This window comes from Eptatretus burgeri, chromosome 17 (genome assembly GCF_056783735.1).
Source record: "Eptatretus burgeri isolate ZD-2024b chromosome 17, Ebu_testis_v1, whole genome shotgun sequence".
NCBI classification, from domain to species: domain Eukaryota; kingdom Metazoa; phylum Chordata; class Myxini; order Myxiniformes; family Myxinidae; genus Eptatretus; species Eptatretus burgeri.
Genome location: NC_140977.1, coordinates 5,140,582 through 5,157,782, shown reverse-complemented (window position 1 = coordinate 5,157,782; position 17,201 = coordinate 5,140,582). Strand labels below are relative to the sequence as shown.

The 17,201-nt window shown below is 42.8% G+C and overlaps 1 protein-coding gene across 1 annotated transcript in view; it reads left to right on the top strand.

The window, feature by feature from the left end:
• Positions 1-11,731, top strand: part of LOC147009157 (uncharacterized) — a 95,301-nt gene extending 83,570 nt beyond the window's left edge. The window contains exons 12-13 of the mRNA XM_085862986.1: positions 1,377-1,520; positions 8,240-11,731. Of these exons, the coding sequence (XP_085719112.1) occupies positions 1,377-1,520; positions 8,240-10,881 (2,786 nt within the window). The 3' untranslated portion in view covers positions 10,882-11,731. The remainder of the gene's footprint in view (positions 1-1,376; positions 1,521-8,239) is intronic.
• Positions 11,732-17,201: the final 5,470 nt, after the last annotated feature.

The window sequence follows — 17,201 nt, the reverse complement described above, 5'->3', positions numbered from 1 at the left end:
CAAATACTTCCCATCGCTCCGGTGACGGGAACTCTGAGATGAGGGGGGCGATCGAGAGGGGTGAGGAGAGGTGTAAAGAGAGAGGACAGAGGGGGAAAGAGAGAGGAGGGAGGGAGAGTAAGGAGGGGGGGAAGGCAGTGAGACGTGAGGGGAAGGGAAGGCAGACATGAGGTGGAGCATCAATTACCATTCATCCTGTCTCATCAAAATGATTCTGCATAGAATAACAGTGAACATGGAAACAAAATAATGTCTGAAATCCATTTTCTACTGGTCCTACTATAAAGACCACCCAGAGACGAACACCGCCCGGACGCGTCCGGAGCCAAGCTATTTGGAGACGAACATCGCTCGGACACATCCGGAGACAAACTCCCATCCGGACATAAACACCGCCTGGACACAAACTCCCATCCAGACACACCTGGAGATAAATACCATCCGGACACATCTGGAGACAAACACTGCCTGGATACAAACTCCCATACAGACGCGCCTGGAGAGAAATACCATCCGGACACGTCTGGAGATGAACACCGCCCGGAGATAACTACCATCCAGACACATATGGAAATACGCGGCCGGAGATAAACTCCCATCCAGACATAAACACCTCCCGGATACTTTCAGAGACAAACACCGCCCGGACATAAATACCGTCTGGAGCCAGGCTGTCCGTAGACAAACACCGCCCAGACGCATCCGGAGATAAACTCCCATCCAGGCATAAACACCGCCCGGATATTTCCGGATACAAACTCCCATCCGGAGATAAATACCATCCAGAAATGTCTGGAGACAAACCCCGCCCAGATATAACCACCGTCCAGACATATATGGAGATAACCATCATCCAGACATAACGACCGTCCGGATACGTCCAGAAACAGAGCCAGAGACAGAGAGTGACTGAGAGAGAGGGGTGGGGGATAGAGGAGTTATCATAGAGAATATGTTATGCTTTGTGAACAACACACACACACACACACACCACACACACACACACACACACACACACACACACACACACACACACACACACACACACACACACACACACACACACACACACACACACACACACACACACACACACACACACACACACACACACACACACATTTTGTCATGACTGAAATGTCTCAAAATCTGGATTTTTGTTTTTCTTCACGTTTTCATTCTCTTTTTTTATTAATGTTAGTTGAAATAAAGTGCCTTTTGTATTTGAAGCAGAATAACATTTTGATTGCCAAACTTCTTGATCCTTTTCTTATTTATTGTGTTGGAGGTTTGACTGCCTAATTTTTAAACCTTTACTTTTTAAAAATTGTGTTCATTTTGTCTCTCCTGAAATGACATGAGATAACTGTTTTCAGGGAAAGTTCATCCAGTGAAGAAAGAATGTTTTCAAAGTGACTTACATCAAAGTTCCCGGGATGCTTTGAGCAGTGAGTGTGTAAAGCAGGAACCTTGTGATTCTTCTCATAGGGAGCTTAAGAATACTCCTCAACGACTTGAAGGTAAGTAGAGCCATACACAGAGCACACAGCATTGCCCTTTTGTTTGATTAATGATAAAATGCTTAAATTCCACATCATATCAAAGAATATGATTGGTGTTGCTATAAGGTTAGTGGTGGGTGGGGGGTGCTTGGGATCCTCAGGTCCTGAGTTCAATCCTGTTTGGCTGTTGAATTAATACCAGGTGGGGTTGACTCAGCCTCTTGTCCTTCTAAGGTTGGCAAAATGAGTACCAGCTTGCTGGGATGATTGAGCCATTCGAGTATCCTGCATCGGAGTGGTGACCCGTCCAGGATTGTGCCCAATAGCCTAGGAAACTGCTTCGGCAGCACTGACGCTCTGGACAGAGTATGGTCCCAATGGATGGATGGATCTGCTAGTACACTGTGCACCCATTCAAGCTTGTTTCTGTAACAAGGACAATAGGATATCTGTTGCATTTGCAGTACCAAGCATGTTTTACGTACCTTGTTGTTATGTGTGTAACTTGACAATGAGCAGAAACCTGAAGCTAAAGGTTTAAGATCATTTCATCAATCCACACTGTCTTGAGTTATTAATACTTCAGTGTTAAAGTTAAGTTTTTGAGGAGAAATCCAAGTTTAGAAAGTTGAATTTCTGATGTAATATTTACTGATGTTGCGGTTGAGTATTGTTCCATAAAACGAATGACAATATGCGATTTGTCTTTATGTGAGAAGACTGTCGTTGCATATCAAAGGAGTTGCTTCTTTGCAAGTTCTATGCATTACGAAACTGTTGGATGGAATATGTTGAACTCTGGTTGTTGTACTGATATACTCGGTGTGTGCCTGAGAAGGATTTTGGTGATTTTTTTTTTTTTTAAATCGTGCCTGTGGGAATTCATGGTGTAGGGAGGATGGAAATTCTGTATGTATCGTGTATTGTCGCTCCCGGTGTGAGGGGGCATTGTGTCGTCGTAATCATAACCATTCCTTTCACTACTCGAGGTAGTATCATTTGGCTTAGGAGTACAATCCTGAATGTGTAGTCACTCCAACGCAGGATACGCAAACGGCTTATTACCCAGTCGGCTGGTACTCATTTTGCCAACATCGGAAGGATGACAGGCTGAGTCAACCAACTTGGTGTTATTTCAACGACATGACAGGGGCTTGAACTCAAGACCCTGAGATCTTAAGCCAGCCTTCTCAAATGTTAAGCCGACACCAGGCTTATTATGTCATAATAATATACCCAACTTCTCTATATGAAAACACAAGATATCATACAAGTGAGGGAATTGTCATAATAAATACCATACTCTGTGTGTGTTTTGGAAGACATTAATTGAAAACTGTTTGGTGTACACGGGAAGGTTTTAGGTGGGAGCATTTTTGTTTCTGAGTTCCCAGCATTCATTATTGTTGTATTAGTTTCCGTCAGGGAGCATGATACATTAATAATGAGAACGGCACTCGGTTGAGCGCATACCTGACAGATTGAACATTTTATCTTTTGTTTCCCACTGATATGCCGGATCTGCATCCGGACCTTCACTAAAATCTTATCGGCTGGTTATAGTCACCACCCCAACTCATTTGAGTGTTTGGACATGGACATCCAGCAGGATTAAAAACAAAACCTGTCAAAGGGCGGAGGAGCTCCTTTTGAGCCAACGGCCATCCATATCTAGTGCCCAACTGTGTCTGTGGACGTCCTCCTGCAGTTGGGTTACTTCTTATTAGGAGGTTGGTGGCAGGATTTGCACTCCGGCCACCGTAAAACCCTTCATTCCGCAAAACACAAAAATGCAAAGAAATCTGAAAACCCACTCCGTGGGAGTACCTCCTGTGCAGCTTCCCTTCACAGGGCAGCTCACCAGATGATGGGATTGGGGCAAAGCTTTCGGGACCCCCAATCTTTGATGATGGGAGGGAAACCACGGGGTAACATTCCCAGGTCAGATTGCGGGCTAGTGTGTCGGAGTGGTGTTGAGGTGTCATCCACCAGACGGCGAGCTCCTTGGGTTAACCTGAGGTGGTCCCTTCGGGTGGGTGCCTGGAATGTCCTATCCCAAAGAGAGGATGATCACCTGTCTCTGTTATCATCTGAGCTCGTGTTTGGACATCGGTATTGCAGCACTCTCTGAGGTTCGGAGACCGGATTGCGGCGAGATAATGGTGGGTGGTTACACCGACTATTGGTCTGGTCGCTCTGATGGTTAACATCCCCAAGGAGTTTCTCCAGCTGTGTCCAATAAACTGACCCCAATGATAATTGAGGTAACATCAGTCCATGAGCATATTATGAGACTAAGGATTCGTCACTCCTTAGGTGTCATTTCCCTGGTCTCTGTTTATGCTCCGACTGAGGCGAGTGATCTCACCGTGAAGGATGCATTCTACGCCACACTCGAGTCTGTGGTGAATCAGTGCCCCAGACGAGATACACTTCTAGTCTTAGGGGATTTCAATGCATCGACTGGAACTGAAATGGATGGTTATGAGACGTGTGTTGGTCCCCATGGGTCTGGAACAATGAACCAGAATAGCACGAAGTTCCTTGACTTTGCAAGAAGTCAACTTAGGGTGGCTGTTTCATGGTTTCAGTGCCCACAAGCTCATCGCTGGACTTGGTATTCCAATGCTGGCGGTGCGGCAAAGGAGATTGACCATGTCCTCGTTGATGGTCGCTGGAGGATGATTCAGAACTGCAGGGTCCTCCAGAGTGCTCAGTTCCTCAATACACCTCCAGCGGCTTGTTGTAGCAACTCTGAAGTTGCACATTAAATCCAGGAGAATGGTACCATCCCAGCCTAGGCTGGATGTTGGCAAGGTCGAGGATGAGAGAATAGCTGAGGAATTTGCGAACAGGCTGAGTGGAGATTTGAGGAGTCTGGGTGCTTTGGGAGGTCCTGAAGAGTTGTGGAGTGCCTTCAAGACCACCGTCCTTGATGTTGCTGGTGGATGTCTTGGAGCTCACCGTAGGGCTTTTTTTTGAATAGAAGATAGAATTCACCGTAAGAAGAATTTTGTCTCTCAAGGGACACTGGATACCATTGACCAGAGTCGCAGGGCCAGGCTGAATTGCAGGGCTGAGCTGTTCAGGGAGCTGAGCTGTTCAGGGAGCTGAGCTGTAAAACTGTACGTGTGCTCAGGGTGGACAAGGAGGCCGATGTGCGAGGAATCTGTCAGGTGGTAGAGCATCACCTGTGGTCAAGGGATTCTCATCCTGCTTACAGGGGAATTCGTGCATTGCTTTCATCCAAGCCCATCCCTCGGTGTACTGCAGTTAGAGCAGAGGGTGGTAGGCTCTTGACAGAGGAGTCCGAAGTGAAGGCCCGCTGGGCCGGTTACTTTGAGCGGTTGTACAAGCCTAATCCACCAGCTGTCGAGTTTGATGTCAGGGGTGTTACAATCCCTGTTGCTGACCCTCCAATAAACTGGTCCACCTTTGCTTGTGGAAACACAGGCCGCGATGAACCCGTTGAAATGGAGTAAGGCTCCAGGGATCTGTGGTATCCATGCTGAACTTGTTAAGGCTGGTGGAAATGCTGCACTCATGTTGTTGCATGAAGTTCTGTGCTCTGCTTGGTACACAGGCATCATCCCAACTGACTGGAAGAGGGGCCTTGTTGTCCCTCTCTGGAAAGGGAAGGGTGATCGCCAAGGCTGCAACAACTACCGAGAGGTGACGCTGCTCTCAGTGCCGGGCAAGGTCTTTGCTCGGAAATTCTTGATAGGGTTCGCCACCATCTGCTTGAGCACCAGCGTCCAGAGCAGTCAGGCTTTACACCAAAGAGGTCGACGATTGACCGTATCCTTGCTCTTCGTGTCCTCACCGAACGCAGACGAGAGTTTCGGCAGGGGCTGCTTGCAGCCTATGTTGATCTCTGTAAAGCGTTCGATTCAGTGAATCGGGATGTCCTCTGGAGGATTCTTGGTCTTCGTGGGGTGCCACCAGCACTGATCGATCTGATGTCTGAACTCTACTCTGGTATGGAGAGTGCTGTGAAGTGTGGTGGTACCATCTCTGACTTATTTCCAGTTGTTACTGGAGTTCGTCAGGGGTGTGTACTGGCCCCCACACTTTACAGCACTTGTATGGACTGGATTTTAGGGAGGATCTCGGAGAGATCAAGCTGCGGTGCATCGTTTGGGAATGTCAAGATCTCGGACCTTGATTTTGCAGATGATGCAGTCATCTTTGCGGAGACTTTAGATATCCTTTTTGGGGCCCTCGAGGTGCTGAATGAGGAGTCGGAGCCGCTAAGATTACGGGTTTCTTGGGTCAAAACTAAGATCCAGGCTTTCGGTGACATCTTGGATGCTGCTGTCCTGTCTGTGTCTGTTTGTGGTGAGGATGTTGAGGTCGTGGAGAGATTCACTTACCTTGGCAGTGATTTTCATGTCTCTGCTGGCTGTGAGTCAGAGGTCAATAGACGTCTGGGTCGGGCCTGGGGAGTCATGGATTCACTGGATCATGGGGTGTGGCGCTGCCGGTACCTGTGCGGGAGGACGAAAGTCCGAGTCTTCAGGTCCTTGGTACTTCCAGTCTTGCTCTATGGATGCGAGACTTGGACTCTGACCAAGGATCTGAGACGGAGACTTCATTCCTTCGGTACCAGGTCTCTTCGGAGAATCCTTGGCTATCGCTGGTCGGATTTCGTGTCCAACGAGCGGTTGCTGAGAGAGACTCGGATGAGATTTGTTGCCTGCATATTCTGTGAGCGTTAGTTGCGGCTGTATGGACATGTGGCTCGTTTTCCTGACGCTGATCCTGCTTACCAGATTCTCTCAGTGAGGGAGTCTCATGAGTGGAGGAGGCCAGTGGGCCGACCACATGCCTCGTGGTTGCAGCAGGTTGACCATCATCTCAAGGAGATGGGGATGGGCCTGGCATCTGCCTGGGGGATGGCCAGATGGAGGCCCCTGGAGTATCGGCGGAAAGTGGACGCAGCGACGCGCTGTTCTGGCACATGCTCCCATACCTGACCTGACCTAACCCTAACCCTAACCACAGAGAATAATAATAATAAAAAAAGAAAAACAAGGTGATAGAATCGTACATACAAAACAACATCATCGTAAGTATACTGCATTAGACTTTAAGATATTGTGTGCTCTGGAGCAGAAAGCCTTGACCCAGATGTTTTTGGGTGACCTACAGTGACATATGGTAAACTGTTCCACACTGGTATTATTGCAGGCATAAATGAGCGGTCATACTGAGCAAGTGACCGGTTACCACTCTCCGTCTTGCCAGTAAGGCACTGCACAGTATAGCTTCAAAAGGAAGCACTTGCTCTGGTGAACCTTGATGGAATCCATGATGGATTGATGGAGGTAGCATGGTTTTCAGAAGTGCTGGAACTTTTTCTGTGTGCAGTCTGTACATCAGACCCAGACCTGCTACAGTTTACCTGTGTGGTCGGGGATTGATATTCAATTCCTGTAGAGGGGCCTTGATGATGCTTACAGCATGACGTTGCACATCATCCAGCTTTTTAAGATACATGGCACTTGTAGACATTCCACATTCCATTGTGCTCTGGACATGGGCTTTGTACACTTGGGCTCAGCCAAGTGGATCCAAGTATGGAGTAATACTGCAAAGAGCACTCTTTGTCCAGCTCTAAACAGCGATGGAGTTCACATGAGGCTGGAAACCCAAGCTCTGGGAGAAACTGACTCCAAGTATGTCAAGCTCGTGTACGTGCTGCAAGGGCTTGCCACCCATGAAGAACTCTGGAAGATGCTCACTTGGTAGTCGTTCACTGAGAGACATAACCTTGCATTTCTCAGTCGCAAACAGGACATTCCGTTTCTGTCCCCACTCATAAATCTTCTGTAGGTCTTCACTCAGAGAAATGGTGGCATTCACTTCATCGAGTAGGCAGTAGATGGTACCATCATCAGCATAGAGGAAGGTAGAGTTATGCAGGTTGTCACACAGATCGTTAATGTAGACGAGAAACTATGTGGGCCCAACAATTGATCCTCGAGGTACTGATGCATTCATTGGAGTTGGTTTGGATGTTTGGCCATTAACCACTACCTGGATACGTCTGTTCATCAAGTCGCTGGATAACCACTGTAACAGCTGCCCTCCAACTCCATTAGCAACCAGCTTGATCAGCAAACCCTTGTGCCATACTCTATCAAATGCAGCTTTGATGTCAAGTGCAATAATTGTACCCTCTTGACATCGGTCGAGACAAGACATCCACTCATGACTCAGATATGTGAGTAAATCTAATGGCCTCCTCTCAACCAGACTCAGTGGCGTAATGGTTCGAGAGCATCCCTTCTTAGCCTGGCAGGGCTGCGGCTCGCAGCTTGGTCAAGTCTGACTGAAGACTTTCAAAGTTATACGTTTAACTTCCTTGCTTAACACTCATCATTTGAAAAGGATAGAGCATGGACAAACAACCATAAATTGAAATAATAGCACAGGCTTTGGACCTAATTTAAATGGTCTCTTCCAACATTGATGTTCCTTGTTTGGGAAATAATATTATTCATCTTTCATGTCCACCAGTGAAATCAAACAGATAGAACCACCAAGTTAGTTATTGGGAAAGTTTTAATTTTGTGCCATGTATAGACTACTTCTTGATGTAGCTTCTGCCTTGTGAGAGATGACTGCAGATATAAGACCAATTTTAAACAAAATAGAGTACATTATGCATTTTTATGTCATTTTGTTTCACAGCAATAGTGATTTATTGATCCCTTTCTAAATTGTCTTTGCAGATAATCAAATGAAAATGGTTTCTTGTTCCAAGTCAAGTCCCCAGTTTGACACAGAAATTTGTTTCAATCAGAACATGACACAGACTTCTTTTCAGGAGATCAACAAATATAGCCGTGTAATGACGAAAAACAATTGTATTACGACATTCAAGAAAACTGAAAGGAAGGAGAAGCCACACAAGTGTTCTGTTTGCCAGAAAACGTTTAGTTCATTAACATATTTAAAGAGATGTCAAACATTACACAAGGGTGAGAGGCCATACAAGTGTACTGTGTGTAGCAAGGAATTTTCTCAGTTATCATCTTTGAAATGTCATCGAGTAAAACACACAGGAGAGAAGCCTTATAAATGTCCTGTGTGCAACAAGGATTTCTATTGGTTTTCATCTTTGAATTATCATAAAGGAAAACACGCAGGAGAGAAGCCTTATAAATGTCCTGTATGCAACAAGGATTTTGCTCGATCATCATCTTTAAATCGACATCAAGAAACACACTTGGGAGAGAAGAATAATCCATTCAGGTGTTCTATTTGCATAAAGGATTTTAACAGTATCACGGCATTGAAAGTACATCAAATAATACACACAGGAGAGAAACCCTACAAGTGTTCACAATGTGGCAAGGCATTCAATCAGTCAGCAAGCTTACGTCGACATCACATAGTCCACACAGGAGAGAAGCCTTACAATTGTCCTGTGTGCAACAAGGCATTTGCATATTCTTCATATTTAAAAGAACATAAAAGAATACACACTGGAGAGAAGCCTTTCAAGTGTTCTGTTTGCAAGAAGGATTTTACCAATACCAATGATTTGAAAGTACATCACAGAATCCACACGGGAGAGAAACCATACAAGTGTCCTGTGTGCGACAAGGCGTTTGCGTATTCTTCCTCTCGAAATGTACATAAAAGAATACACACAAGAGAAAAGCCTTTCAAGTGTACTGTTTGCAATAACGATTTTACCACTAACAAGGAGTTGAGGGTACATCAAAGAATACATGCAGGAGAGAAACCTTATAAATGTTCACAATGTAGCAAATCATTTAAACACTCAACAAGTTTACGTCAACATCAAATAATCCACACAGGAGAGAAACCTTACAAGTGTCCTGTGTGCAACAAGGCATTTGCATATTTTTCATCTCTCTATATACATAAAACAATACACACAGGAGAGAAGCCTTTCAAGTGTTCTGTTTGCAAGAAGGATTTTACCTACATCACTGCATTGAGAATTCATGAAAGAATACACACGGGAGAGAAACCTTTTAAGTGTCCTGTGTGCAGCAAGGTGTTTGCGACTTCTTCGTATTTGAAAGTGCATAAAAGAATACATTCTGGAGAGAAGCCTTTCAAATGTTCTGTTTGCAATAAGGATTTTACCAATTCCAAGGATATGAAAGTACATCAAAGAATACACACAGGAGAGAAACCCTACAAGTGTTCGCAATGCGGAAAATCATTTAATCACTCAGCAAGTTTACGTCAACATCGCAGAATACACACGGGAGAGAAACCTTACAGTTGTTCTGTATGCAGTAAGGCATTTGCATACTCTTCCTCCCTAAATGTACATAAAAGAATACATGCAGGCGAGAAGCCTTTCAAATGCTCTGTTTGCAATAAGGATTTTACAAATAACAATGATTTGAAAGCACATCAAAGAATTCACACAGGAGATAAACCTTACACGTGTCTGGTGTGCAGCAAGGTGTTTGCATCTTCTTCGTATTTATATATGCATAAAAAAATACACATGGGAGAGAAATCCCACAAGTGTTCACAATGCGGCAAGGGATTTAATCGCTCATCAACTTTACGTCGACATCACAGAATCCACACAGGAGAAAAACCTTACAAGTGTCCTGTTTGCTGTAAGGATTTTACATGCTCTTCAAATTTCTATATACATAAAAAAATACACACAGGAGAGAAGCCATTCAAGTGTTCCCAATGCGTCAAGGCATTTATTCAATCATCAACTTTACGTCGACATCAAAGAATCCACACAGGAGAAAAACCTTACAAGTGTCCTGTTTGCTGCAAGGATTTTACCAATATCATGCCATTGAAAATACATCAAAGAATACACACAGGTGAGAAACCTTACAAGTGTTCACAATGTGGCAAGTCATTCAAACAATCATCAAATTTACGTAAGCATCACAGAATCCACACGGGAGAGAAACCTTACAATTGCCCTCTGTGCAGCAAGGCATTTGCATTTGCTTCGTATTTAAAAGAACATCAAAAAATCCACACTGGAGAGAAGCCATTCACGTGTTTCGTGTGCTCCAAGACATTTGCGTATTCTTCCTCTCTTAAAGAACATAAAAAAATACACACACGTGAGAAGCCTTTCACGTGTTCTGTGTGTAACAAGAACTTTACTTCTTCATCAACTTTACAATCTCATGAAAATGCTCATATGGTAGAAAAGTCCTTTCAGTGCTCCGAATGCAGCAAGAGTTTTAGTTATCTCTCCAAGTTGAAGCGGCATCAAAGAATACACACCGGAGAGAAGCCCTACATTTGCTCTCACTGCAACAAGACTTTTGCTCGTTCATCAAATTTATCTCGACATCAAAAAATACATGCAAGAGAGAACTTAACTGGGATGGAGAATGAATCCTAATAAGTGTCCAAGACCAATGACATTGTACCAATGGCTTTTACGAAGATGTTAATTGGACAAGGGTAGGTTCTGAGAAACAAATCACCATCACCTTCTCTCAGGATGTAAAAAAACTCATGTCAGAACAGGTGTACACACAAAATTATTGCAATGTCTATGGAGCAATCAGCTGGCATATCTGCAAAAATTTCAACATCCTGGTCTCATAAAAAGAATGGAAGCATGAATCAAAAATTATTGTTGAAAACGAGGATGTCGTGCTCATGTATGACCTGACCATCCCATCAAGTGTGAACAGAGATGTCAACAAGTCACCTGAGCCAAGTCTCAAGTAAATCTCGAGTCTTTGAGGGCAAGTCTCAAATCAAGTGTCAAATCATATTGTCATTATCTGGGCCGGCTCGAGGAAGCTACACACTCTACAAGGACTCGTCCTACATCCCACATGCAGCCAGCATGGGCATCACTTTGCGCCTCACACCGAAATGACTCGTACTATATCCCACATGCAACCAGCATGAGCATCGGCTCAGTGTTACTGTGTTAATCAGTGTTAGTGCAGTGCAAACGTGACAGACAAACGTGTTAGAATGCCGAATGGAAAAGAAAACTTATTTATTCAGGTGAGTTTTCAGTGACTTGAAATTTGATGCTGTGGATGTGCCATCTGAAATTTTTATGCTACAAGTTTGACATACAGCACTCCTTTTATTCAATCCACCTTTAAAATGTTTATAAGCAAATAGATCACCCTCGGAATCTCCACCATGCTTCTGATGACGAAGTGAAGTGCACACATGCAGAGAGTATCAGCAAGCGATGCAGTGATGCTCAATCTCGACGGTGGAATGGTAAGAATGCCCACTCAAAGCTCAAGTGTGTATGTATGTGTGGAGGGGGGGGGTTAATTTAGTGCCATTATGAGCCATAAAACATGTACACTGAATAAAAAAACACAGAAGAAGCTAAATGGGTATTAACTGAGCAGCAGCAATAACAAATCCACACGTACGCCGTCTGGCATACATGCCGACTGAATTCAAGGACGTAGAATCCATGTAATAAAACACACTATAGCTCGACTTGCTTTTCTCTGTAATTTACGTCCTTTTACTCCACTAGACACATGTATGTGCAATCAGAGGCTTGGAGCTCGGTGGTACTTTGGGCACTTTATAACTAATAACTTTTCTCAGCTTGGCATGGTCAATTTACTGAGTTCGTCTCCCTTTGGTGTGCGACTCCAGCGGTCCTTTATAAATATAGGGAGCATCAATAAATGGTTAACCATCTCAAAACTTTATTCACCAAAACATTGAGTTTTACTTGGAAAATGAAAACCAAATCATGGAGAAATTAAACTCATTATATGTTAATGTGCTTATAGTTGAGGTGTTTGATGTGAGCACCCTCACACACACAACATGCATTCACACGAATTGCGAAGTTTTCAATGACGTTTCTGCAAGTTTTAATGGTTACTGTCTGTACATAAGCCTCAACTGCTGCCTTCAGATCAGGTTCAGATCTGCGGTGTTCCTTATAGACATTATCCTTAAGCCTGTATCTCACTGGGCTGCGACAGCTCGCGACTAATTGGAGACATAAAATTGCGATAATTTTCACTTGGAATCACACTGACTTTATGTTTGCGTATGTCTCACGAATATCTCACATCTGCGTATGTCTTACGTCATTGAGAACAAATTGCGATATAATTACGAAACTCTCAGGGGTCCCAGGACAGATTATCATTTTTTTCTCCAATCAGTCACAATTTAGTTTCATAGGTCACCAATCCCTAACAAAGTTGTCTCACATTTGTCGCACCTTCTGACTCACGGAAACTAAATTGAGAAGGGTTCGAGACCGGTTCGAGACAACCGCGACGACTCTGCGACTATTTTGAGAGAAAATTTGTCGCACAAATTTTTTGAACATGTTCAAAATTCAAGCGACACCAGAGTGACGTCCTGCGACTCACGCGAGGAGATTGAGAACCACCGCGAACGTTTCGAGACATTTTGGAGAATCCCGTTTGCATTTTGTCGCGAGCTGTCGCAGCCCAGTGGGATACAGGCTTTACAAGCTCTCCAGAGGAAAATCCAGCAGATTGCTGTTGGAGCTGTGTGGAGACCATTCATTTTCCATTCGCAAACTGAGAACTCATCCGAATTTTTGACACAGAAAACTAATTGTTTCATTGGCTGTTTGTGAAATATGGAACACAAACTACTCGTGTTTCCTTCACACTGTACACTTCTTGGGCGACCGGACATTCCCTTGTTAATGTTGAGAATCATACCTTCTCTTTGGAACTTTTTCACAAGTTTTCAAATGAATGGCTTGCTTGGCTGTTTCTGAGATGCACTCCATATTCAGTACAGAACCTCGTCTGGACGGAAGCAATTGATTTGGTCTCAAAATACCACTTGACAATGTTTACTCTTTGCTCCGTAGAAAACGTCATTTTTTTTCCATAGAATACTTTGGTTATGCTTGAATGACTTCTTCAAAGATCATTGATCACTCCTGCAAAACAAAACAAAATTAAAGTAATGACTAAAAGTATAAAGGTCATTTGAAGCGATTAACCTTTTATTGACACATCCTGTATAATCACATCCTACCAGACATTGAATGAAAATTTGTCACAAACACATCATTGAGATATATTTCTTTTGATATAGTGTTCATTCATTCCTTGTCACTGTCAACAAGTCTTCAAGCTCAAGTTTCGAGTCACAAAATTTGTGGCTCGAGTCGCCATCTCTGAGCATGGACATCAAAAAAAAGCGTTGTGACTTGCCATAGTACACACATGCAAAAAGGAAAAGACTGTATTGCCATTGATGTGTCAGTACCCATTGACTTTGGTCTAAATAACATGGAAATCAGGAATATGCCCAAGTGAAAGGATCTGAAAAATGAAACTAAAGAGCACTGACATTGTACCACTGACTGTTGGACCAATGGGAGTGACAAAAAACCTCAATGAGATCTTAAAAACCATCCCAGGTATTATTACTAGAAAACGAACTACATTTGGAGATTGTCCGGAGTTCAGGAATGATCCTTTCTATAAAGGGACGCCATTTTTTTTAAAACAAATTAATCACACACATGCACATTATCTTATGTGTTTTCGTTTTCAAGGTGCACAAAAACACTTGATGTACTTGCAGGGTTTAACCGACATATGGAGGGCACCCCTTTATATGAACTTTTCAGGAGCATTACTTGGTTTCTCCTAAGTACACAAGGGTAGTACAGCAGGCACATGAGATGTTTTTGAAAATGCCTTATTTTCTATCGTCTGGCATTTTCACATGCCATGGAATGTCCTTTCTTTTCTATTGTTTGGCATTTTCTACAAGCTATGCAATGTCCATTCTTTTCTATAGTTTGCCACATGATACATACCATATAAAGGGGCCTTTTCTACGCCCCTGGCGTTTTTCCCAATAATGAAATGGTTTCTCTGTATTACATACGGTATTTCATGTTTCAGACAGTTTTCTTCTAGAATTAGAGCACCGAAGAAAACATTATTTTTTCCCAAAGTCCACTTTTACAGTGCCCATAATTTTTGCTTTGTCTCTAATTATGTAGCTGCGGGTAACTTCAATGTCTCAATAAGTGTCCCTCTATTCACATTCAAAATTTCATTAACTTTCATCCAACAGTTCATAAGTTATGAGCCCTCGCGCATTTTGACTATTTTACAACCGGAGTCAAAATTTTTCTATGTCCAAGTTTTTGGGGTTCACCGCTATGAGCAGAAATAGGGGCAATACCCCTGGGTGCTCATGTGGGAGAATAATGATACTGAGGAGGAAGTCAACATGGGACGGAATCAGCAAAATGTACCAACAAACCAATGTTATAGCAAATACCTATTTTGGGGAGAAACCCCACCCATAAACCCTCATAGACCCTGTTTTTTATGTCACGAACAAACTTTGGTGGATCATGGGTAATGAAGGTTGTGTTCAAGTTTCAGAGATACAGATTGGTGCGGTTTCAGAGATACAGAGATCCAACGTTTTTCTGTCTTTCCAATATGGCTGCCACACCATGTGACCTATGACATCATAATTATCATTAAAACATTTTGCATTAGTCGCACCAATGGTGAAAATTTCGTCTCAATCCGACAAGCGGTTGCGGAGAAAAACACGAAAGTACAGTGTGGACAAACAAACAAACGGACCCAAATGCAACACCCTCTCCTTTGGTGAGGGTAATAACAAAAAGAATGATAACATTGGAACAAAGCATATATAAATGAATACTAATATATTAACAACAATAATAATAATAGCACCTGTAGTATCATTTGGGAACTATAATCAGGGCCAAGCACATCTGGGCTTGGGGAAAGGCAAGCTAATGCTCAAGCAGTGCAGTAGGCACAGGTATGCAACAAGGCTGTGAAGAACAATGAAAATTTGATTCAATGGACCATCAGGCTCACTAATACTATAAAAGGAGCTTGTGAGTTCCAGATCCCTCTATACCTTTATACCCCTTGACACCCGAAAGACCCCTCAATATCCTTAGAGCTTTAAGACCCTCAACTCCAATATCCTTTAGTTTAGACCCTTATAGCTATAAGGCCCTTTAAACCACCGGACGATGCAATTTCCCGAAGGCACCCTTTCATGCATTTGTGGGTCTTTTTAGACCTGGGGCTATATATTTTTTGTTACGCGATAACTTTGTTATAAAAACGTTTTATGCATGATTTTTCATATATGCTGCGAGCGAAGGGTGATGAATGTTTCTGTATGTTTTTTTTTTCTTCACTCAGGATCCATGTTTGGGAGGGGGGGAAGGGGGAAGGTTATTTTGAAAAAAAATTACCATAATCACATTACCCAGAATGATTGTTTGTTTCACTGTAACTTTGTAATAATTTTTTTTCTGTGCATGATCTTTCATGTATACTTCAAATAAAGGGTAATACATATTCCTGTATGTGTTTTGGTTTTTTCTTGGTTTAGGATTGGGGGAAATTTATTTTTGAAGTTTTACCCCAAATGCATTGGTGGGTGTTTTTTGACCCAGGTTGGGCACATTTGGTTTGGTCTTTCACATCACATCACAGATATACTCACAGGAACTGTTTTGCAAATTTGGTACTTTGGCACAAACACGAAAAAACAGAAATAAAAATACAAAAGGTTACTTTTATCAAAGGAATTGAAGTGCAGATCCAATTTCAAAGATGGAAAAACAAAACAAGAAGTTGATAAAAACTCAGGTTGCACTTGAAAAAAACGAGACGGAGAAGGCACACAAAGCATTGGAAATGGGATGAATACATCACACAACAGTGACATAGCTCTGGGTTTATAAACAAAGCTGTTTGAAGCCATTCTCATGAAAATTAGTAATTGCTAAATCTCCTGCAAGGCGTCCCATTCTCATGAAAATTAGGGTAGTCATTGCTCTGCTTGTGTACTATGTGTTAGAGTGAACACACAAAAAAAAAAAACGCACATCCTGGAATAAGTATTACCCTTTTATTTTAAGGATATAATATATGAAAGGTCATGCAAACATACGTTTTTACAAAGTATCAGCGAAACAAACAGTCATGCTCGGCCCACAGAAAGAAGATCCACAAATGCATTATAGGGGTAAAATTGAAAAAATAAATTTCCCCTGATCCTGAAAGAAAAAACAAACAAACCACACACAGAGGAATATGCACTGCCCTTTATTCAAAACATATATGAAAGATCATGCAAATAAACGTTTTTATTGCAAAGTTATAGTGAGACAAAGCGCAATGTGATGGGGTAAAAAAATTTAACCCCCCCCTCCCCTCTCTCAGCCAATCCTGAATGAAAAAAAGAAACAGACAGTGACATTCATCACCATTCGCTCTCAGCATGTATGAGGGATTATGCATAAAGACGTTTTTATGACAAAGTTATAGCGTGACAAACAACCAAACTAGCCCCGGGTCTAAAAAGACCCACGAATGCATTGAAAGGGTAGAATTTAAAAATAAATTTCCCCCCCATCCTGAAAAGAAAAGAAAACAAACCAAAACACACATGAAGGAGCATGTATAACCCTTTTGTTAGGCCTTTTATTAAAGATCATGCATAGGAAATTTTTTATTACAAAATTATCGTGGAACAAAAATGATGCGGGTCTAAAAAACCCCACGTTCGCATCAAAGGGTACCTCTAAGACCTCATGCCCTTAAGACCCCTGAGACCCTTTCTAACCCCAACGATAGGATATCTGTGGAAGGGAGAGGGATGGGGTGGGGTACACGGGGTAAACAAGTAAACCTAAACATA